Below are 24,243 nucleotides of genomic sequence, written 5' to 3' on the forward strand. Positions count from 1 at the left end.
TAAGGCCTTCCGTAGCCTATGAAGTGTGAAGGAAAGAAAGGGTTAAAGGATCAGATAGACAAACAGGCAGATGAGTGTGTGTGTGTGTGTGTGAGAGAGAGAAAGAGAGAGAGAGAGAGAGAGAGAGAGAGAGAGAGAGTGTAAGAGACTTTGCGATTATGATTGTGTTGTGTCAGTTATATCTATATATTTTTTAACAAAAACTCTGGATACGGATAGCTGCTTGCCATAAAAGTGATCCTCAGGAGCGGCTGACGGCACACAGCTTGTGGGGGGAAGGGTTGAGGGTGGATCCCAGGACTGGCGTGAGGTCCAGCTCTTCCTCAGAGACTCCAGGAGGAGGAGTGAAACAGAAGCGCTGAAGAAGAGCGGTGAAGAAGAGGAAGAGCTCCATCTTGGCCAGACCCTCTCCCGCACACACTCGGCGTCCTGAGAGAGAGAAGAATGTTTTGGGGGTTTCTGTTTTGGGCTTTCCTGCTCTCCAGAGCACTTCCATTGACCATCTCTTGCATGTGTTAAGTGCGTCACACAATTTAGAGAAGGTTTTTGCTTTAGTCTAAAGTACGGGCTAAATACTTACACATAAAAGCCAAAACCAAATCATAAATTGGCCATTTAATTCAGATTATTGTGAAGCCCGTGGATCTCACTGCAGAGTCTATTTCTTCACATGCCCAATGACACGAAGTTCACAGTCAGGGCAGATGTAGTAAATTATGCCAGTTCACACACTGCCTCATGTTATAAATTAGGGATTAAGGTCATTAGGAGAACGTTCTGTTCGTTCTGTTTTGGCCACTGTGTTAGCAGTGAACATTAACCCTGTATAAAATTAACCATACCAGGTCAACAGTTATTTGGCACAAAATCAGTCATCCATCCATCCATTAGAATTATTCAGAACGACACAGTGTCCAATGTGGATTCCTTTAGGTTCCTGGAATCAACCATCTCACAGGACCTAAAATGGTTTCACATTATATCCAGAAAAAGGCCCAGCAGAGGCTTTACTTCCTGAGACAGCTAAGGAAGTTTAATTTGCCTAAGGAGCTGCTGACCAATTTCTACTCAGTCATCATTCAGTCTGTCATCTGCACCTCCATCAACTGTCTGGTTTGGGTCAGCCACTAAATAAACCTTTATTTATAAAATAAACTGACCAATTTCCCATTTATGTCCGGGAAATGACTACCCTCCACCACTCCATTAGCCTCCACTGATGTTAACAACAAACAAACACACAAAAGTAGATAGTTGAGCAGCAATGAAAAAGCTCACCTGCCGAGAAAGGCAGGAAAGCGTCCCTTTTGACGAAGTGCCCCATGTCATCTAGGAAGTGTTCTGGGTAGAAGAGGTACGGTTTCTCCCATTCAGATTCATCCCTCAACACTGAGGTGAGCAGAGGAATCACACTGGTGCCCTGGTGATAGAGACAGAGGAAGGCATTGGGATTTATAAAGGAATAGAATTCCTGAATGTTTGTTCCCTTTCAACAATTTGATCTGACTCGTAAAACAAGTTCTGGTAAAACAATTCAGAAAATTAGTAAGAACTAGTAGATGACCAGGCAAAATCTTACACTTCTGAGGTTGTCAAAGTAAACGTATCTGGTAAATATCTGACTAGTAATTTGCCAAACCATTACATTCAACCAAATGCCCCATATACAAATTAATGAACAGATGGAGTGATGCATTCAGTGTTTCAAATAGCCCTGTTCTTGTGTTATTCTATCTAATGTCATTGATTATGGATGATGAAATGACAACTACAACTGATGATGTGAACAAGAAAATAAGCACAGATATTGGGGCCAAATATCAAAAGGTTATACTGTTTCAAACAGAGCCATTGTGTCAGCCAAAGGATTGATATACACTGAGCCTACATGATTACAGGTTACATTACTTAAGGCTACACTAATTTGCCCTCAAACATCAACATTTAACATCAACAAGTCCAAACCTTTCTAATGAAGAATCCCTGGAAATGCACATCACAACTCGTGATGTGAGGAAGATTTAAGGGGAAGATGTTGGCGAATCTCTGGATCTCATGGATCACAGCGTGGGTGTACGGCAGATTCTTCCTATACTCAAGCACAGGCTGGCTGCGACCGATCACCCTGTCGATCTCTTCATGAACTCGCTCTACATTTGATGAAAAACAAAATTCTCAAATCAAGATTCAAGTCAGTGCTAAATAGTTGTTGATTGATGAGCTCAATAGCCAATCAGACACGCTTAATACAGTGCTGATTGGATGGAAATAGTGCATGGCTTGGTTTCAGATACTTTATTTGTGTCCCATTTCCAGAAAATAACACTGCATGAACAAATGTTGTTTTTAGCCTGCACTGAATTTTATTTAAAGAAAAATATATTGGGCTGTAACGGCAATAAAGGCTATTTTATCCCATTTTTCACAGTATTAGTTCCTTGAGGTCTTATAAACTTCTCTGTCATACTTAAAAGTAAAATGCAAAAGCCATATCGCACGGTGGCTTTGCTTAAACATTTTGGTAAGAGTCCAAGTTTGCAGGATAAAAGCTCATTTTTCATACATCGCTGAATGCAGTAATGCAACGGATGGCACTGGAGAGCTTTGAGTGGGGTGTTCCTCTTACTCTGTATGTGGGGATGTTTGGCCATAAGTAGCAGTCCCCAGCGCAGTGTGGTTGCCGTGGTGTCGGTGCCGGCTGAGAAAAGGTTGCTCACACAAAATATCAGATTCTCTTGATGGAACAGGGTGTCCTTCTGGCCTGATGTCTGGAAGTTTCAATGAACAAGTTTCGATTGTTAATGTTTTACTTTCTAAATTAGAGTAGGCCTAGGTTAGTCTTTCAGTTCTCTGTAATACAGTAGGCCTACCTCAGTGTCCTGCTGGGATATAAGAAAAGAGTCTACAAAGCCGCGGCTGTCCTCTGGGTTCAAAGTCGCCAGCAGGTTCTCGATATAACCCTTTATCTTTTTACAATTCTCTCTACTATTATTTATGACATTTGATGCCTCCTTCAGAAATGACTTTAACCATGGAAACATGTTGTAGAGCTGCAAAACAAAAAACAAACAAATACGGTTAGGCTACATTTTATTCGCAATCTCAGAGTGAATGGACTGAGGTTATATTTCTCAGAGTATTACCTATCGAGGGCACACACAAGATGACCATTGTAATTTGTAGTAGATACCTGTACAGCTACAGAGGCCGTAAGCCGAAAGTTGTCGCTGGCTCTTTTGACCATGGCCTGAAACCTGGGGTCGTCATACTCAAACCTGCTGCCATACACAATGGCACTGATGATGTTAGATACGGCATAGTTCACTGGCTGAGTCGTATCAAATGTTGTACCTTCATTTTGTAAACAAAAAAAGGTTATTAATAACAGCTTCTTTTTAAAATATGTATGCTCAGAGAGTTTCATAGTCGACACAATTTTAATTTATTTGCAACCCATATTTTAAATATCAAACTATCTGAGACTAATGATTTTGGTCATTATTAGAAAGCTAAAGATTTGGTTGTTGAAGATATAACATAAGCAGGTTAAGGTAACTCAAGAGCAGTGAGGGTAGGCTGCCTGCATATGAGTAGAACAGAACATGAGTAAAATCGACAAAATACTGCTAAAAACATATAGGCTTGTGTTTGTCTTACCCTCTAATTTTTCAAATACTTCTATCAGGTGTCGTGTCTCATCTAGAATTTGCTTCTCACTCCTTCTCTTGCCCATCCCAAAGTTTCGCAAGTTTGTGAGGGCAAAACGTCTCATTGTTTTCCAGTTCTCTCCATTGGAAAATATAATTCCTGTATCGTATAGAGTATTAACGTGGGCACCATGGCATGCAAGCACACAGGAAAGAACAGGTCAAAAACACAGGTATACAATATACTGCTTTATATTAAAGGCTCATATAATAATTTGTACATGCCATTAAATAATTTAGTAGTAATTTTTCATGAAAATCACTTATTTTATTACAATTTGTCATGATAAGCAAAACAATCGACTCCGATGTCTCTGCCTCACCTTGTCCTTTGTTGATATCATGAAACATAGGAGAGATGTCTCTGTCCCCAAACTCTTCTGCATGGTTCACAAGGGCCTGTTTAACAGTCTTGTATCCGGCTAGTACCACCACTTTCTTAGGCCCAAAATGAATTGTAAAGACAGTTCCATACTTCTTGGAAAGCTGGCAGGCATACCGCAATAAGCAACAGTTGAAAACACACAAACAAACTGTTAAAAACACACCAGATACACATCCAGTGTCATCCAATAATCATACTACCTTAGATACTATTAAATGATGCAAGGCCATGCACACAATAATAAAGACACAGCGGTAAACAGCAGTAAGATTTGTGGCGCTAACCTCACATAGCGACTCATGGAGCTTCTTCAGATCCAGCTGCAGCAGGTTACCCAGAAGAGGCAGTGGCTTGGGTCCTGGAGGTTGAGTTCCATTCCTTGGCTTGCTCCCACCAGTGGAGCAAAGATAGACCAACAGCAACAACAGCACAGCAGCCAGCAGAGGGAATCCGCTAGAGACCAGGAGAAGCCCTTCGGCCTCAAGTAAAACCATGGTGGACACCTGCTTTCAGGAAAACTATGTTTCTGAATAACAATTTCGAATTCAAGCCGGGTATCCAAATATAAGATACTGTAGGTCAAAACAGCAGTGATCCAACTGACAGGAAGAATAATCCAAATTGTAATCCAAGGAAGCCAGGCAGGAACGGTCAAAGCACTAGAAAATAAGTTCAAGATACACAATTCCACAAGGCTCAGAGTTCTCAACAAACAATACCTCACATTTAGACAGACAGTCCTTTTACATGACAAGAGCTAATGGATGATCAGGTACAGTAGGTGTTTAAATACTGTGGGGAAGCTGCACAGGTCTCCAGTGAACAGGTCTAGTTCTGGGAGCACTGCAATGAGTCAAGCTTTACAAAAATCATCTTCTTAGCACATTCCCGACTTCGATTGATTGATTCTGGCCACAAACATTTCCTCACCTATTATTTTTTATGTAAGAGACTTGAGGTTAACAATTCAGAACCTTAACACATTTTCTGAATCATGAACAACTAGGATGATCTTAAAATATCTTACTTGGTTTAATGCTTACTGCTAAATACACATCCTCCAGGGTGTAGTAGAGTAGCAGTGCACACATGTTTGTACTAACACAATAACATTTTGGTTTCGACCGTGTGTTCTGCCTCTGGCAATTTACATTACATCATTAGGTAGTTTAGTGCCATCTAGTGGATATTCTGAAGTGCAGTTGTTAAGACAGCTCCTACTGTATATTGTTTGATTTATGACAGTCATAGTCACCATGATAAACACAAGGACACGGACAGTACTGTGTATGACAAAAATGTACATAATGTATTGGGTGCACATTGTACATTTGCATTTTGTGCACATTGTACTGTAGTTGTTGCACATTGTACATTTGTATCACCAAAGGGAGAGGATATAAGAAGTAATCGGTGGTGGGGTTGGGGGGAATATGGGGAGCCATATTTTATTTACTTCACATACGACGTGACAATTCTATGCAGCAGTCATATTACACACTGCTATGCGGCATCAAAGATTCTTAATTAGAACATCAGTGGTACTGTAGGCTTAATAAACACAAACAGTACTCAAGTAAAAATGTCACTTTATTACTGTATTATAATGGCTCAAATAGAAGTACTCCCAAAAATAGATACTGGACTGAGAGTAAAAAAAAAATTTCTCACAAAAAAATCGTTGTGAGTAACTTCATATTTTTGCTATTTGCAGTGCACAGTAATTGTCATTACTGTGCGTTCAGACCAAAACCGTCAAAAGCGTCAAAGTCGCTGGTGAAGCTCATAGCCCGACGCTCAACCCAGTTCGGTGCATTCGGCGCCGAAAGCGTCAAAGCCATGACGTGAAACATTTGAACAAACCACAAGCAGCAATCCTGCGAGTTTGACATTCTGATTAGTTGACGCCGAACCGTGTCATAGCTCATTACCATAAAGTTAACTGAGGCTCAACTTTATTTTGACGCCCGTGAAGCTCATGAAGCCACGCTCACGCCCGGAACGCTTTTGAAGCCGGTAACGCCGACTCTCCATAGAAAATGAATGATTTCCGGCGCTCTTGACGCTTTTGACGGTCTTGGTGTGAACGCACAGTTAGGCTACTAAAGTAACATACCACGTAGAACATAGAACTATCGTATTGACTATCGCTGACCTCTCTCGGAAGGCGTGACTCAGTAGAAGAGTGACTAGAAAACTATTCATTACATCCCAACTTACATTCTACTGAATTACAGTGTATTTTTGTGGATTACAGTCATTTAAAACATGTAAAACAAAAACTTACAGCCTGTTAATAAGCAAACAATTTGCCATCGTGACAAACACTAACAACAAAGGCATTCAAATGTACAAGCATATTCAATGTTGCTGCAAATCATCCTCCACTTGCATGCCTAGACATTTTATCTTCCACTTGTATAGACATGCTTTTGATAATTATCTGTAGTATGCCTGTTAAGGACACAACAATGGTATAATGTACTGATAACTCTTTATTTTAACTGCAAAGAATGTCAAAACCACTAGAACCAATGTGTCCATTTTGACAATTGGAATTCAATTTCACCAACATAACTACCTTTCTTTTTTTTTCTTGTTTAAAAAAAAAAAAGACCCGTCAGCCTTTCAGTATCAGTGATGAAACTCTGTAGTCTTCCTTTTGGTAATGGTCTGTCATTTGCCTTACACGATTACCCACTGTTCTTTCAGGCTGTAGAGGATGGCAAAGCAGAGATCTTCTTCAAACTCTAATTATGAGTAGTACAGTGTACTCTGATGCCTGTGCAATATAATTTTGTTGTTTGATAAATAAACTGTATGCCTCTGAATTTTAGGTGTAATATCAGTGATTGTGAAGTGTGATCCATATGAAACCAATGACACCAAGTGGTGTGTAAAAAGTAAACACAAAGGGGAACACAAAAGCTTCCGTTTTTGTGCTGAATCATAACGCAACTGTAAAAAAAAACTTCAACGCCTGGCTGTGTGTCCGGTTGAATTGGGATTCAGCAAGTCAAGCAGGTTTAAAATCAGAACACGGAGCAGGAGAAGCGTTGCTTCAGGCACGAGTCATGAATAAAGCAAGAGCGCCTCGGTGTCACTAGAGGGCAGCATTGCACTAACCAGACGTAGCACAGCTACAGGTGACAGAATATAGATGATAGTAAGGGGCCCTATGTGTCTAATTTGGGGGCTTGTGGGTTTCACAAGTTACTTTTTATTTTGTTCTTGAGGGTTTTAGTGACCCTAATCAAAGGTTAAATTCTGAAAAGGTCAAATATAAAATAACTGACTAAAGTCAACCTCAGGCTGCAGTAACTCCTTTCTCTTAAACATTCAATAAAACAAGATTAATACAAGTGATTACTATAGACTACTACTTACAAAAGATCATGACATTATTTTTGGGTGATCTGACAGATGATGCATGCCGAGTATAATAACGAAGCACTGTTGTATCTGACATTATGTCAAAACAGTTATGTCTTCACAATATGTTTCTATATCATCCTTTTTTTTTAACAAAAACTGACAGCTGCTTGCCAGAATAGAATAGAATAGAATAAGTCTTTAATTGTCCACCTGGGTGGAAAGTTGTCTTTGGCTCACCAGAACACAGAATAAACAAACACATTTCTCATAAAAGTGATCCTCAGGAGCGGCTGACGGCACACAGCTTGTGGGGGGAAGGGTTGAGGGTGGATCCCAGGACTGGTGTGAGGTCGAGCTCTTCCTCAGAGACTCCAGGAGGAGGAGTGAAACGGAAGCGCTGAAGAAGAGCGGTGAAGAAGAGGAAGAGCTCCATCTTGGCCAGAGCCTCTCCCACACACACTCTGCGTCCTGAGAGAGAGAAGAATGTTTTGGGGGTTTCTGTTTTGGCCTTTCCTGCTCTCCAGAGCATTTCCATTTAACATACAAAGCAGTAAACATGCCAATTGACCATCTCTTGTGTTAAGTGGGTTGGGTATCGTTTGAATTTGAACGATTCCGATTCCGATTTCGATTCCTTGTTCTCGATTCCGATTCTTGTAAGAAGCAGGGTCAAAAAAGCTTGAATATTTTAAATGAACTAGCTAACCAACGGTCTTTCTGAATGACATAGTCTGATCATCTCCATCAATTTTAATTCCATGAACTTTTTACTTTTTATGAACTTTACTATAAATTTCTCACAGGGCTGTTTTCAACTAGCCTGGCACGCCCTCCCAGTGACGCAACGCCTTCAGGCTTTTGCTGCTGGTCTGGTCAACTGCTCATTGAGAAGGATTTCTGAGTTCCCGAAATCTGCGGAACTGCCCCCTTTGGTCGAGAACCAATCAACTTTGAGCAGCTCCAACGGCTCTGGGTAGAGGCGTGTTCAAGGCAGCGGAAAGAGTGTTGTTATTGGTTTAAACTCGGCAATCCGCTTTCTGACATCTACCAGTAGCAAACCGAGGCACTTAAAGGAGGCGGGTCAACCAGCGCTGGCAAGAAACCGTGTTAGCACAGGCTGTTGGTCAGACTAAAGTCTCGCAGAGCCTTTGAAAGTCGATGGTAATCAGGCTAGTTTTCAACTACAATATAATTATCAAATCTATGAACTGTCGTCTTGTTGCCTCAGCTCGGTTATGCAAACACCTTCTTCGTTGGTGTTTAGCGGCTTCTTCTTCCGTTTCGCAGACTGGGAATCGATACTAGGAATTTAAATTTAAACTTTTGAACGATTCCGGGAGAATTGGAAAGCTAGTCCTGGTTCCCATCGATTCTCAATTCTCGTTACCCAACCCTAGTGTTAAGTGCGTCACACCAACATTTTAGAGAAGGTTTTTGCCCTAGTCTAAAGTACAGGCTAAAAACGTACACATAAAAGCCAAAACCAAATCATAATTTGCCCATTTAATTCAGATTATTGTGAAGCCCAGTGGACCTCACTGCAGAGTTTATTTCTTCACATGCCCAATGACATGAAGTTCACAGTCAAGGCAGATGTAGTCAGTTATGCCAGTTCACACACTGCCTCATGTTAGAAATGAAGGGTTAAGGTCATTAGGAAGAACGTCCTGTTCGTTCTGTTTTGGCCACTGACTAGACTGCAGTGAACATTAACCCTGTATAAAATTAACCAAACCAAGTCAACAGTTATTTGGCATAAAAGCAGTCATCCATCCATCCATTAGAATCATTCAGAACGACACAGTGTCCAATGTGGATTCCTTTAGGCTCCTGGGATCAACCATCTCACAGGACCTAAAATGGTCTCCCCACATTGACGCTATCCAGAAAAAGGCCCAGCAGAGGCTATATACTTCCTGAGACAGCTAAGGAAGCTTAACTTGCCTAAGGAGCTGCTGACCAATTTCTAATCATTCATCATTCAGTCTGTCATCTGCATCTCCATCAGTAGCTGCGTTTCCATTACAAATATGCGCAAAAACTTTGTCGATATTGTCTTAATGTCGAAAATCACAATTTTCGCAATTGCGGTGTTTCCATTACATTCGGCTAACTTAATTAAAATCTCGTGTATTCTCGCGTGCTGTAAGTCATTAGGAGACATGGCGGTTATCAACATTTAACCAGAGACACTTATGAAAGACTTTGATTTAACCCAGATTTACACTAAATGCATTCAAATTGCCACCACGGCACTAACGCTAATTATCAGTCATTAGGCTATAAGCCATCAGCGGAGGAGGCCTACGTTTTGGTGGGGCAGAAACATAAAATTAAAAATGACATATCAATCACATGAGTTTGTTATAGGCCTATGCTTAAATCATGTCACAGCATGTCAGTGGAATATTTCGTAGATCAGCCCAGTTGATTAGTTTCTAGAACTAGAATCTAAAATCTAGATTTCTTTCAGCACCGTTCTCATCACGTTAAACCAGCAAAGCATAGCAACGTTGTTGCTATGGGTAAACAAAACTAGTTGAGCGGTTGCGTATGCAGCGTTTTTGAGAAAGTGTTGGCGAGTTCACAGAGTGTGGATTCAACATTTTAGAATGACACGAGACACTTTTAATGAATAAAAATATATATCTTTTACATTATTCTCCCGGTGCCACTTCCTGTCGACAGTCTTCTTCGTCGGTTTCGTTCCTCCTAACATCCGGTTGTTGGATCACGTGACTCGTTAGATGCGAAAAAAGTGTTTCCATTGCAGTTTTGCGAAATATACAAATTTCGATACGCTCGAAATACCACCTCACCCTAGCGCAAAAACTTTTTATCGAAAAATGTGAGTTTTTTCGAAATGTGTGTGTTTCCATTCACCACATTTCTTTTCGCAAATCTTAATTTGCGCAATTTAATGGTCAATGGAAACGCAGCTACTGTCTGGTTTGGGTCAGCCACGAAACAGGACAGGGCCAGACTACGACGGTCAATTAGGGCTGCAGAGAGGATTATTGGAACTGACCTCCCCTCAACTTCCTTGTTTGTTTATGCAAACCTGACCAATAAAGCTGATTCTGATTCTTTCAACATATTGTACTGTCATACAGAATGTCTGGGAAATGACAACCCTCTACTCCATTAGCCTCCATTGGTGTTAACAACAAACAAACAAACACACAAAAGCCGATAGAGTTGAGCACCAATGAAAAAGCACACCTGCAGAGAAAGGCAGGAAAGCGTCCCTTTTGACGAAGTGCCCCATGTCATCTAGGAAGTGTTCTGGGTAGAAGAGGTATGGTTTCTCCCATTCAGATTCATCCCTGAGCACTGAGGTGAGCAGAGGAATCACACTGGTGCCCTGGTATTAGAGACAGAGGAAGGCATGGGATTTATAAAGGAATAGAATTCCTGAATGTTTGTTCCCTTTCAACAATTTGATCTGACTTTTAAAACAAGTTCTGGTAAAACAATTCAGAAAATTAGTAAGAACTAGTAGATGACCAGGCAAAATCCTACACTTCTGAGGTTGTCAAAGTAAACGTATCTGGTAAATATCTGACTAGTAATTTGCCAAACCATTACATTCAACCAAATGCCCCATATACAAATTCATGAACAGATGGAGTGATGCGTCAAATCGTTTCAAATAGCCCTGTTCTTGTGTTAGTCTATCTAATGTCATTGATTATGGATGATGAAATGACAACTACAACTGATGATGTGAACAAGAAAATAAGCCCAGATATTGGGGCCAAATATCAAAAGGCAGAGGTTATACTGTTTCAAACAGAGCCATTGTGTTGATTATTATTATTATTATTATTATTATTATTATTGAGTGTGTAGCCTACATGATTACAGGGGGGTATTTCACAAAACCAAGATAGGGGATTTAGACAGGCTTACTGGGTTATCCTGGATGAACACAGCCTTGACTTGGTTTCACAGAAGAGATCACATATAAGTTACCATGGGAATTTATACTTGGAAGCTAGCCTGCTCCCGACCAGGCTAACAGCCAAGCTAAGTTAATTCTAATGGTAACTAGAAAAGCATTTCCTGAAGGAAATACCAGTGCATGGAAAGTTATTGCTAGGATTATGCTAGGGTGCTTAAAGTGATTACTAAGATGTTGCTAGGCTAAATAAAGTGGTTACTGTTCTATAAAAAGTGGTTACTAGGTTGGTTGCTAAGGAAATCAAGTTGGTTGCTAGGGAAATCACGTGGGTTGCTATGGTGGTTGCCAGGGTGTCATTATGGAAGTGGTTGCTAGGTTGTTACTAAGTAATTGTAGTGGTAGCTTTGCTATAAAAAGTGTTATTTTAAATATAGTTTGAAAAAGTTATTGAAATTGGGAGAAATAGAGAGAGTGACAGAGAAAGTGAGAGGAAGTGAAGAAAAAGAAGTGAAAGAAAGTGGGGATGACAAGTGAGCTATCCAGCTCAATGGAGAGACACAGAGAAGAAGTTCCATTGAAGTTGCTGAAGTCAGTGAGAGAACACCGGCAAAGTAGATTCCATTCTAATTCTTTAAAAGCCAATTATGATGTCACAAAGCCAATGTTAAGTCTATGGCAAAATTAAGTTTAGTTTTTATCTAATATCTCAAAAAGTAAAAGTCGTAGAAATATGAAAAGTAATAGGCCGAAAATTTGATGCAAGAGCTACGTGACAAAGTTTGAACCAAGTTCCTACGATAAGTGGTTCAAGTCAAATTAAGGCCTGGAAGAATAATAATAACTAGAAAAGCATTTCCTGAAGGAAATACCAGTGCATGGAAAGTCATTGCAAGGATTATGCTAGGGTACTTAAAGTGATTACTAAGGTGTTGCTAGGCTAAATAAAGTGGTTACTATTCTATAAAAAGTGGTTACTAGGTTGGTTGCTAGGGAAATCATGTTGGTTGCTAGGGAAATAAAATTGGTTGCTAAGGTGGTTGCCAGGGTGTCATTATGGAAGTGGTTGCTAGGTTGTTACTAATTGCTTTGCTATAAAAAGTGTTATTTTAATATAGTTTTAAAAAGTTATTGAGATTGGAAGAAATAGAGAGAGTGATAGAGAAAGTGAGAGGAAGTGAAGAAAAAGAAGTGAAAGAAAGTGGATGACAAGTGAGCTATACAGTTCAATGGAGAGACACACAGAGAAGAAGTTCCATTGAAGTTGCTGAAGTCAGTGAGAGAACACTGGCAAAGTTGATTCCATTCTATTTCTTTAAAAGCTAATTATGATGTCACAAAGCCAATGTTAAGTCTATGGCAAAATTAAGTTTAGTTTTTATTTCATATCTCAAAAAGTAAAAGTCATAGAAATATGAAAAATAATAGAATGAAAATTTGATGCAAGAGCTATGTATCAAAGCTTGAACGAAGTTCCTACGATAAGCGGTTCAAGTCAAATTAGGGCCTGGAAGAATAATAATAACTAGAAAATGTAATTCCATGGAAGGAATTACCATTGCATGTAAATGCAAAAAGGTTGCTAGCTGTGTAAAACATATTAGACCTATAGCCTAGTTAAAAAGACAACTAGGCTAAACTGAAGAATAGATAAATAACAATTACCCAATTACAATTCCAACTTGGAAAGTCACAATTAAAACGTGATTTATGAAAATGCATCAAAATTGTGGATATAGGCTATTTTAGAAAATAACTCTTCATTTATTAGAATTTAAAAGACTGAAATGAAGTTGCCAACTTCAAACGAGTTGCAAGAGCTGACTTAAGTAGCCTACAGTGAAACGACTGGTAGGATAGCTTACATAGCCTTCATCTACACTAATGCAGGTTAAAAGTAGGCTATAGACACCATTGGAATACGGAATACAATCTCAAACAACGCCAATCAACGATGATGCAGCAACAGGTAGGATATCTAGCAAATGTAACGTTAGCTTACAGTAGGATATTTTATGTAGGCTACACATATTACAGGATGAACTAGTATGTTCTTCGAAACCGTTTCCAGGTGTGTGAGTGTGATTGTAGGAATGTACAATAAGCGACTAGTAGGCCTGGCTATCAGGTTGGACTTCACTTAAAACGCTGCTCTGTCGAGAAGGCTAAAAGCCCTTGTGTAAGCCCTGTTCGCCTTGCAGCCTACCCCGACGTTAAACGTTAGCCTGGAGCAAGTTTGGTTGTCGTTAGCTAAATACAGTGTTTACGTTGACGTTAGGTTAGATTGTCTTTAGCTGTTGATAACGTTACCGAGAGCAAACCGATTAGGCTACTGTAACGATATAAACAAATCAAGTAAGGACAAGGACAAGACGATAACGTCCTGGTTTACAGCAGCTGCAGCTGTTACAGCTTAATAGACGTAACGTAACATTCACGTAGCCTGGTTCAGCGCAGCGGCGGTGGCATGGCTTTGGATCAGAGATCCTTGATTACTGACAGCTGCGCACTGACGTAACAATTAATCTTTGCCGCCAAAGGGTCTCAATGTAAACTCTATGGGAATTTTAATTTCTTTTATCGTAAATATCTCAAAAAGTATAAAGTTCACACATTTGAAAAATCATAGAACAGATCTCCGTTACAAGACCTATGTAGGAGTGTTTGAATGACGTCAAACGGTTCAGTGGTTTTAGAGCCTTTGATCGTTGATTTTGGTCGGAAGACAATAATAACTAGAAAAGCATTTCCTGAAGGAAATACCAGTGCATGGAAAGTCATTGCAAGGATTATGGTAGGGTACTTAAAGTGAATACTAAGGTGTTGCTAGGCTAAATAAAGTGGTTACTATTCTATAAAAAGTGGTTACTAGGTTGGTTGCTAGGGAAATCACATTGGTTGCTAGGGAAATCACGTTGGTTGCTAAGGTGGTTGCCAGGGTTTCATTATGGAAGTGGTTGCTAGGTTGTTACTAAGTAATTATAGTGGTTGCTTTGCTATAAAAAGTGTTATTTTAAATATAGTTTTGAAAAGTTATTGACATTGGGAGAAATAGAGAGAGTGATAGAGAAAGTGAGAGGAAGTGAAGAAAAAGAAGTGAAAGAAAGTGGGGATGACAAGTGAGCTATCCAGTTCAATGGAGAGACACACAGAGAAGAAGTTCCATTGAAGTTGCTGAAGTCAGTGAGAGAACACTGGCAAAGTTGATTCCATTCTATTTCTTTAAAAGGTAATTATGATGTCACAAAGCCAATGTTAAGTCTATGGCAAAATTAAGTTTAGTTTTTATCTAATATCTCAAAAAGTGAAAGTCGTAGAAATATGAAAAGTAATAGACTGAAATTTGTCTGATGCAAGAGCTATGTGACAAAGTTTGAACCAAGTTCCTACGATAAGCGGTTAGAGTCAAATTAGGGCCTGGAAGAATAATAAAAATAAAAATAATAATAAAAAGAAAAAACGATGGAATATCAATAGACCGGTTTCAGCCCCCTACCAACCGTCGTCAAGAACGAACTCAGAGGACAAGCGAACTCAGAGCCGCACGGACACGCACGGTCCGTGCGGCACGGACAGCACAAAGCAAGCGTGCTGAACTTAGTTGATGAAACTCATCGACTGATCATACGGGTCTAGTGGCCACTTTTTATCAGGAAGGCTAAAGTAAACACTATTCTAGGCTATAACTAATGGCTAATAGTGTTCTCATTTTAATCTAAACCAGTCCGATCCTACTGGGACGGGGAGCACTGCACACCGGACCCCACCCCCCCTTCTAATTTTTTTTTTTTTTTTTTAAAACAGACTTGCATGCACGACCATCATAGCACCCACACTCATAAAGCGGTCAACCGAACAGCTGAGTGTGTAGGCCAGCAGAAACGACCAATTCAAAATAATGTGAGACGACATAAACAAGCATTCATGCCACAGCGGGCTATAGAGAATGGGAATGTGACGTCGCGGACATTTCGCGGTTGCGCCGCGGTGGCGTCTGGGATACATACGTGAGGCCACTTGTACGCTGCTGCCAATGCTGTACCATTGTAAACATCGTAAAACATTGCTAACTCGCTGTTTCTAACACTGTTTTTCACACATCATGGGACGAACCTGTTGTGTTGTTGGATGTAACGTCCGTGCCCACGATCGTCAGGTAAAAAAAATCAACAACGGAGTGTCTTTGTATTACTTTCAGGGTCTCACGTCCACTCTCCAGACGGTCTGTCATAGGGATCCATGTTACCGATCAAAGATATCTTTTCTATATAACGTTTCCTCGCGTCTGGCAGGAGCTTGTCTCTGTACGGTCCATTACTACTTCTACTACTAGTTTTTAGCATAGTAGCCTAAATGTTTACATCTAGTGTTACTGTTTTGGCTAGCCGATCTTGTTCGAAATATCATAGGTTTCCATAGGTTTCTTGTTTATAATTCGCGCCGCGGCCTCACCTAATGGAGGAAAACGCCCTTTTTGTCCCAGAATGCACTGCGCCGCTAACTTCCGTTCCCATTCTCTATTGTAAAGTCCTCCTTATCTTACCTTAAACCTGAAGCGTCTGTGTTAGCACTTGTGGTGGATGCGCTAGCATCATTGCTATCAGCCTCAGTATTCTGCAATCGTAGGCTTATTTGCGATTTTTTGTATTATCTACCTTACGTTTCGTTTGTGTTCTTTGTTTGTGTGTGGCTACCAGATTTGTATTTGGTATTGTATTATTTGATGAGGATTCATTAATTAACCACTGAGGCCAATTTCTCATGACCAACACTTTTCTAGATGTCATCACGAACTCATGTTTCTTACACTAATATACAAGACTCAGGTCCGAACTAATGAGGACGCCACCAACAGGCAAGGAGTGTTTATTACAACTAACTACAATTTAGGCCTACATCTCTTCTTACAGTAAGATAGAGTTCTATCCTATCACTTAGGTTAGGTCCTATGTTCACTGACTTTGCAAAACGTATCATTTCTTGTAGCCTACTAAATAAAACATTCTTACTTCCTTGTTTTAACCTTACAAATACATGTGACTTTGCAATATTTCTTTTTTTTTCTATCACCTCAAATTCACAACTTAAACAATGCTTTACTGTCACAGAAGTTGCATAACCGTTATTTTTCCACAATAAACTCAAGTTCATAACGTGCACTTACAGCAGAATCAGCACAAATTGGGACGTATAACATTTGTGGTGTACAGAAAGATAGCATAGAAAGACACCGTAGACTGCAGCAAAGAGTTGACAAACGGGTCAGGAGTGAAAGTGCTTTGCTATTGGAGATGGCAATGCACACTCGTGTGAATGTCTGTACGGGAGATGTTGCTGTTACAGTGGTTTCTTGTCAGACTGAAATGACAATGAAACATTGTGAACAGATACAAAACAAAGTGAATGGGTTGCATGAGGAACTGAGTAAAAACTGAACATAGCTGGATTTATTGGAAATTATGAGAAAACTCTTCACTTCACTGGCCTTCCCAACTGGCAGTTACCGTTTTCCCTGTATGAATACCTCAAAGGGCACCTTGAAACAAGAGTTCCGTCTTCATCAGCTTTGCATGCATTCCAAAAACGTATTCTCACTATCATGCGAATTAAACTTCATCTTTATGGAAAAGACTTGGCCTATAGATTTGAGAGGGATCAGTAAAGCAACTGTATCAAGAACTTTTAATCATGTTTTACATGTCATGTGCTTGCCTCAAACCCTTGATCATGTGGGCAGAGAGAGATGATTTCATGAAAACAATGCCAATGGACTTTCGAAAACACTCTCCAAACTGTGTGGTGTGATCATTGACTGCTTTAAAATTTTCTTGGAACGAGCCACACATCCACTAGCCAGGGCCCAAACTCATCAATACAAACATCAATCAGGTGCCCTTTGAGGTATTCAAATGTTATACGTCCCAATTTGTGCTGATTCTGCTGTAAGTGCACGTTATGAACTGGAGTTTATTGTGGAAAAAAAAAGTTTATGTAACTTCTGTGACTGTAAAGCATTGTTCAAGTTGTGAATTTGAGGTGATAGAAAAAAAAAGAAATATTGCAGTCACATGTATCTGTAAGGTTAAAACAAGGAAGTAAGAATGTTTTATTTAGTGGAAGAAATGATACGTTTTGCAAAGTCAGTGAACATAGGACCTAACCTAAGTGATAGGATAGAACTCTATCTTACTGTAAGAAGAGATGTAGGCCTAAATTGTAGTTAGTTGTAATAAACACTCCTTGCCTGTTGGTGGCGTCCTCATTAGTTCGGACCTGAGTCTTGTATATTAGAGTGTAAACATGAGTTCGTGATGACATCTAGAAAAGTGTTGGTCATGAGAAATTGGCCTCAGTGGTCTATTAATGAATCCTCATCAAATAATACAATACCAAATACAAATCTGGTGGCCACACACAAACAAAGAACACAAACGAAACGTAAGGTAGATAATACAAAAAATCGCAAATAAGCCTACGATTGCAGAATACTGAGGCTGATAGCAATGATGCTAGCGCATCCACCACAAGTGCTAACACAGACGCTTCAGGTTTAAGGTAAGATAAGGAGGACTTTACAATAGCCCGCTGTGGCATGATTGCTTGTTTATGTCGTGTCACATTATTTTGAATTGGTCGTGTCTGCTGGCCTACACACTCAGCTGTTTGGTTGACCGCTTTATGAGTGTGGGTGCTATGATGGTCGTGCATGCAAGTCTGTTTTTTTTTTTTTTTTTTTTTTAGAAGGGGGGTGGGGTCCGGTGTGCACAGTGCTCCCCGTCCCAGTAGAGCATAGGATCGGACTGGTTTAGATTAAAATGAGAACACTATTAGCCATTAGTTATAGCCTAGAATAGTGTTTACTTTAGCCTTCCTGATAAAAAGTGGTCACTAGACCCGTATGATCAGTCGATGATAAGTTTCATCAACTAAGTTCAGCACGCTTGCTTTGTGCTGTCCGTGCGTGTCCGTGCGGCTCTGAGTTCGTTGTCCTCTGAGTTCGTTCTTGACGACGGTTGTTAGGGGGCTGAAACCGGTCTATACAGTGCATTTCCATGCACTGTAATAAGAAGAAGAACAGTGATAACAGTACATTGCATTGACATGCAATGTAATAATAAAAAGAAAAAGCCTAGGAATAACAATACAGTGCATTTCCATGCACTGTAATAAAAAGAAAAAGCCTAGGAATAACAATACAGTGCATTTCCATGCACTGTAATAACTAGAAAAGCATTTCCTGAAGGAAATACCAGTGCATGGAAAGTCATTGCTTGGATTATGCTAGGGTAATTTAACCCTCTATACCCCAATAGAATTCTAGAATGCTGCAGCATTTTACTGAGAACAACAAAGAAATTCTCATATTTTATGTCACTGTGCAAACAAATACTTATATTAAGAAAACAAAGCAGAAATTACAATTACAAGTTTATATTGTTTTAAAGAGCAGAAATTGTATTTTATTTTGATATAAAATATGTATTGTAATATCCACTGATATTAACATATGTAGCTTTACCGGCTCACTAAATGTCATTTTTATAGCCAGGTTTCATTTGGACTTCTTTTTTGAACAATAATGCAGACATATATATTACTTAAAGTATTAAAATAGAATTTATTTAGTAAATAATTAAATATTTAATTATTTGCCAACACAACAAGTACAAAACCTTATCATTATACCATGAATGACAGACATATTGAGGGAATGTCAGCAACTAAATTGAGAACTGATTTTCTCAAATCAACTAAGTATGTGAGTGTGAGAGAGATCTAGCAAAAGTGTGAGTGAGAGTATGAGTGAGTGTGAGAGAGCAAGAAAGAGATGAAATGGGACATAGACTCTGACTACAACATTCCATGAAATTCGTGAAAACATGACCCTGCTTTACAGAGTGAAACGCAGCATGTTGAGCACCCAAAAGACGTTTCGACACATCTCCCCGATTTTGCCCTCTTTTGACTTCTTATACACACCACACAGCCTCTTTTGCGTCCCTCAAACTTCACGAGGGAATGACCTGCTTTCAGGTTAGGTGTCACGACCCTTTCCACCTCTGCGCCTGGCTGCCCCTTAGCTCTCCTCTTCCTGCTGCTGTACCCATCACAAAGCTCATGCACCAGTTGCACTTTGAAGCTTTTGAGGCAGAACTGACGTCTGCTTTTGGGCAGTGGCCTCTGCAGAGTTAGCCACAAAATATATGAGTTCACCAATGCGATGTTGAGCATTCCCCAAAACACATACTTCCACCACTTTTTCCCTGTTCTTCCCACATTATAGTAGCTCCGCAATTGATCCATCAGGTCAACACCGCCCATGTTTGCATTATAATCGAGGACAAGCTCTGGTACTGTGATGAACTCATCAGCAGTGAACTTCGACAGAGGCTTTAAAGTGTCCTGTGTACCCCCACAACTGGATATGAAGCAGACATCCCTCTTGTCTCTCCATCTACAAACTGTCATACCTTCAGCTGACTGCTTCAGGCTCTGACCACGCTTTAGCTTGCCTTCCATCAAGTCTTTGGGGAAGAATTTTTTGTTTGGCCTTATGGTCCCACAATAATATGTGTCAGCATTTAGCAGGGCTTTTACCAAGGGAATGGAAGAAAAGAAATTGTCGGCATACAGGTGGTGGTGTTTGTGTAAGTAGTCTCGCATCAGACCCATAACCACCCTGTATCCCAAACCAAGGTCATCTGCCTCACCGTTATCTTTTCCTGTGTAGACGTGGAAAGCCAAACAGTACCCAGTCGATGAGTCACAGAGACACCAGATCTTAATACCCCACCTGACAGGTTTCTTTGGCATATACTGCTTCCACAGTAACCTGCCATCGAATTTGATCATGGCCTCATCTATGGACAGATTTCTCCAAGGCCTAAGAAGTGCAGGGAAGTTCTCCTGCAACACACACATCAGTGGTCGCACTTTGTGCAGCTTGTCGCCCCTATCTGCTGGGCCTGGGCGTGAACAATGGAGGTACCTACATAACTCCTCATACCTATTCCTAGGCATAGTGTCTGCCACATAGGACACTCTCAGGGCAGGATCGGATGACCAGTAGTCAAGATAAGATGGCAGACGATGAATTCCCATGAGTATATTCAACCCCACAAAGACCTTCATCTCCTCCACACATGTACTGGTCCAGGACACATTTTGAGAGGCATACAAATTTGTGTTTTCTGCCAGATTAACAAAAAAAGCAAGCCCCACCATTTGCATAAAAATATCCAGTACACCCCCTAGTGTGATCTGTGGCCCAGCCTCATGACTGTATGGCTGAAGGGAAGGATCAACTGCCCCTCTGACCCAAGAGAATGGGTTGTCAGCCACCCGCCTACCCGACAGTCTGCCCCGCCCTCTCCCCCTCATGTGTCCTCTGCCATGTCCGCGCCTTCCTCTGCCATGCCCACGTCCTCCTCTTCTCTGAACTACCAAAGCCTCCATCTCCTCCTCCTCCTCCTCCTCCTCCTCCTCCTCCATGTCCTCCACGTTCTCTGCTGCCACACTCACAGCATCCTGACTACTCTCTGATGAGCTGGAACGCCCAACATCCTGACGCAATAAAAAGCAACAAAAACTTCTCCATAATCTCAGTGCTCCGTCCATTTTCATGAACTGATTCATTATTTCGTGGAATGATTTAGCCAGCAGGATAACTATTCCCTAAATCTCTCCCTCCTCCCTCTGTCTCTCTCTCTCATCAGTGCGCGCGCGCGCACACACACACACACACACAATAGTGGGCTGTTTGCTGTTAGATCACTAGCTGATATGGACTATGGACACACTAGAGGACATCATAATTATCAGATTTATTTATTAGTGAAAAGGATAGTGTGGTAGTGTTAATTGGTAGCATGTTTATTGCCTATAATGTGAATTGTAGTCTCAAAGTCTTTCACTAACCCAAAGTTATAATGTGGTTAATACCAGGTCTGTATTTGAAGCTGGGAAACGAGGTACTATAGGAGTAATGAATTCATTGAAATATACAGGCAATTATCTTGCACTTGCTTGTGTTTTAGCTGTTGGCCCTTACAGCTCATGCATGATAGGCTATAGGTCAGGCTATGAACCAATTTAGTGGAGAAGCATAGCTCATGAAACTGTAACTCATTTGCCACAAAGAATAGTTAAAGCTGACATGGATTTACGTTTTTTTTCACGTACATCATGTGATATAATTTATCTGAACTTGGTCAATTTGGTGATGAACCTGTTGCACACTTTCACTAGTGCTAATCATCCTGTCCTAACGTAGCGTGCCTCAGACCAACGTTACCTCAGTGAAGATAGCAAATTAGCGGGCTATGATGATTTGTAATTACACGAGATGATAAAATATTATGTGTATCAATTACGTTTTCCTGACAACCATAAGTAGAAAACACGGCGGATTTACAGCGTTGTGGTTATTAGTTAGTCAACTCTGAATCAAAGAGACAGGTGCCTCGTAGCCAGACTGTCAGTGATGTATGAAAGTTAGCGTTACTGAACATGCCAGAAAGTAGTAGCCTAACGTCAACGTTAGTGTTAAGAGATATATCTGCAACTAAACATTTTATGGGTTCATGGTTAATTACAACACATTACCGGTGTATGTTTTTATATTGCCGGTGTAAGCTAAACCCTAATCAACTTTCATATAGCCAGTCATACGAGGATACAGTACCAGAGAGAGGCAGCTAACTAACATAACAAACGGGAGGATGCTAGCGTTAAATATTACTTTTTTATTTGTATTAAGTTATTTTCTTACATCAATATGATCCACACTGACATCCAAACAGGGTAGATCATCTTCATCCATCATCAATACTGTCTCTTCCAACGAGAACATACGTGGACGCTTGTTAGAAGCCATTCTCAAAACAACGCAACTGCTCAGCCGGTCAATCAACAGCGTAATGCAGGTTAAACTAAAAAATACCTCAGAAATGTCAATGGTGACATAGACAAATAAGTGTGTCAAAATAAAAGTCTGATGTTCATGTATCCACTAACACTGTATTACTTCGTGAATGAAGGTTATACTGTAGCAGATGTCCCTTTAAAAATCACGGCCGGCCGCGGCCGTTACAGTAGAATTCTAACAGGCCGTCGGCGGCCGCTATGGGGTAAAGAGGGTTGTGATTACTATAGTGTTGCTAGGCTAAATTAAGTGGTTACTATTTTATAAAAAGTGGTAACTAGGTTGGTTGCTAGGGAAATCATGTTGGTTGCTAGGGAAATCAAGTGGGTTGCTAAGGCGGTTGCCAGGGTGTAATTATGGAAGTGGTTGCTAGGTTGTTACTAAGTAATTATAGTGGTTGCTTTGCTCTAAAAAGTGTTATTTTAAATATAGTTTTAAAAAGTTATTGAAATTGGGAGAAATAGAGAGAGTGATAGAGAAAGTGAGAGGAAGTGAAGCAAAATAAGTGACAGAAAGTGGGGATGACAAGTGAGCTATCCAGTTCAATGGAGAGACACACAGAGAAGAAGTTCCATTGAAGTTGCTGAAGTCAGTGAGAGAACACTGGCAAAGTTGATTCCATTCTATTTCTTTAAAAGCTAATTATGATGTCACAAAGCCAATGTTAAGTCTATGGCAAAATTAAGTTTAGTTTTTATTTAATATTTCAAAAAGTAAAAGTCGTAGAAATATGAAAAGTAATAGGCCGAAACTTTGATGCAAGAGCTACGTGTCAAAGTTTGAACCAAGTTCCTACGATAAGCGGTTAAAGTCAAATTAGGGCCTGGAAGAATAATAATAAAAACTAGAAAAGCATTTCCTGAAGGAAATACCAGTGCATGGAAAGTCATTGCAAGGATTATGCTAGGGTACTTAAAGTGATTGCTAAGGTGTTGCTAGGCTAAATAAAGTGGTTACTATTCACTAAAAAGTGGTTACTTGGTTGGTTGCTAGGGAAATCACATTGGTTGTTAAGGAAATCATGTCCGTTGCTAAGGTGGTTGCCAGGGTGTCATTATGGAAGTGGTGGCTAGATTGTTACTAAGTAATTATAGTGGTTGCTTTGCTATAAAAAGTGTTATTTTAATATAGTTTTAAAAAGTTATTGAGATTGGAAGAAATAGAGAGAGTGATAGAGAAAGTGAGAGGAAGTGAAGAAAAAGAAGTGAAAGAAAGTGGATGACAAGTGAGCTATACAGTTCAATGGAGAGACACACAGAGAAGAAGTTCCATTGAAGTTGCTGAAGTCAGTGAGAGAACACTGGCAAAGTTGATTCCATTCTATTTCTTTAAAAGCTAATTATGATGTCACAAAGCCAATGTTAAGTCTATGGCAAAATTAAGTTTAGATTTTATTTCATATCTCAAAAAGTAAAAGTCATAGAAATATGAAAAATAATAGACTGAAAATTTGATGCAAGAGCTACGTGACAAAGTTTGAACCAAGTTCCTACGATAAGCGGTTAGAGTCAAATTAGGGCCTGGAAGAATAATAATAAAAAGAAAAAGAAAAAGAAAAAACGAAGGAATATCAATACAGTGCATTTCCATGCACTGTAATAAAAATAATAACTAGAAAAGCATTTCCTGAAGGAAATACCAGTGCATGGAAAGTCATTGCTAGGATTATGCTAGGGTAATTAAAGTGATTACTAGGCTATAATATTGCTAGGCTAAATAAAGTGGTTACTATTCTATAAAGAGTGGTTACTAGGTTGGTTGCTAGGGAAATCACGTTGGTTGCTAGGGAAACCACGTCGGTTGCTAAGGTGGTTGCCAGGGTGTCATTATGGAAGTGGTTGCTAGGTTGTTACTAAGTAATTATAGTGGTTGCTTTGCTATAAAAAGTGTTATTTTAAATATAGTTTTAAAAAGTTATTGAAATTGGGAGAAATAGAGAGAGTGATAGAGA

General features: G+C 40.0%; 1 protein-coding gene and 1 pseudogene across 1 annotated transcript; both read right to left on the minus strand.

Moving 5' to 3' along the window:
* Nucleotides 1-241: 241 nt before the first annotated feature.
* Nucleotides 242-4,586, minus strand: LOC134097655 (cytochrome P450 2K1-like). Its single transcript, XM_062550585.1, has 9 exons — nt 4,377-4,586; nt 4,031-4,193; nt 3,658-3,807; nt 3,191-3,351; nt 2,871-3,050; nt 2,627-2,768; nt 1,966-2,150; nt 1,279-1,420; nt 242-429 (listed from the first exon to the last, which is right to left on the minus strand). Exons 1-9 carry the CDS (start codon nt 4,584-4,586, stop codon nt 242-244), a joined length of 1,521 nt encoding a protein of 506 aa, XP_062406569.1.
* A 3,161-nt stretch (nt 4,587-7,747) lies between these two features.
* The window catches only part of LOC134098370 (cytochrome P450 2K1-like), a 298,065-nt pseudogene continuing 281,569 nt past the window's right edge, over nt 7,748-24,243 (minus strand).

This window comes from Sardina pilchardus, chromosome 12, assembly GCF_963854185.1.
Source record: "Sardina pilchardus chromosome 12, fSarPil1.1, whole genome shotgun sequence".
In the NCBI taxonomy this organism is placed as follows: Eukaryota; Metazoa; Chordata; class Actinopteri; order Clupeiformes; family Clupeidae; genus Sardina; species Sardina pilchardus.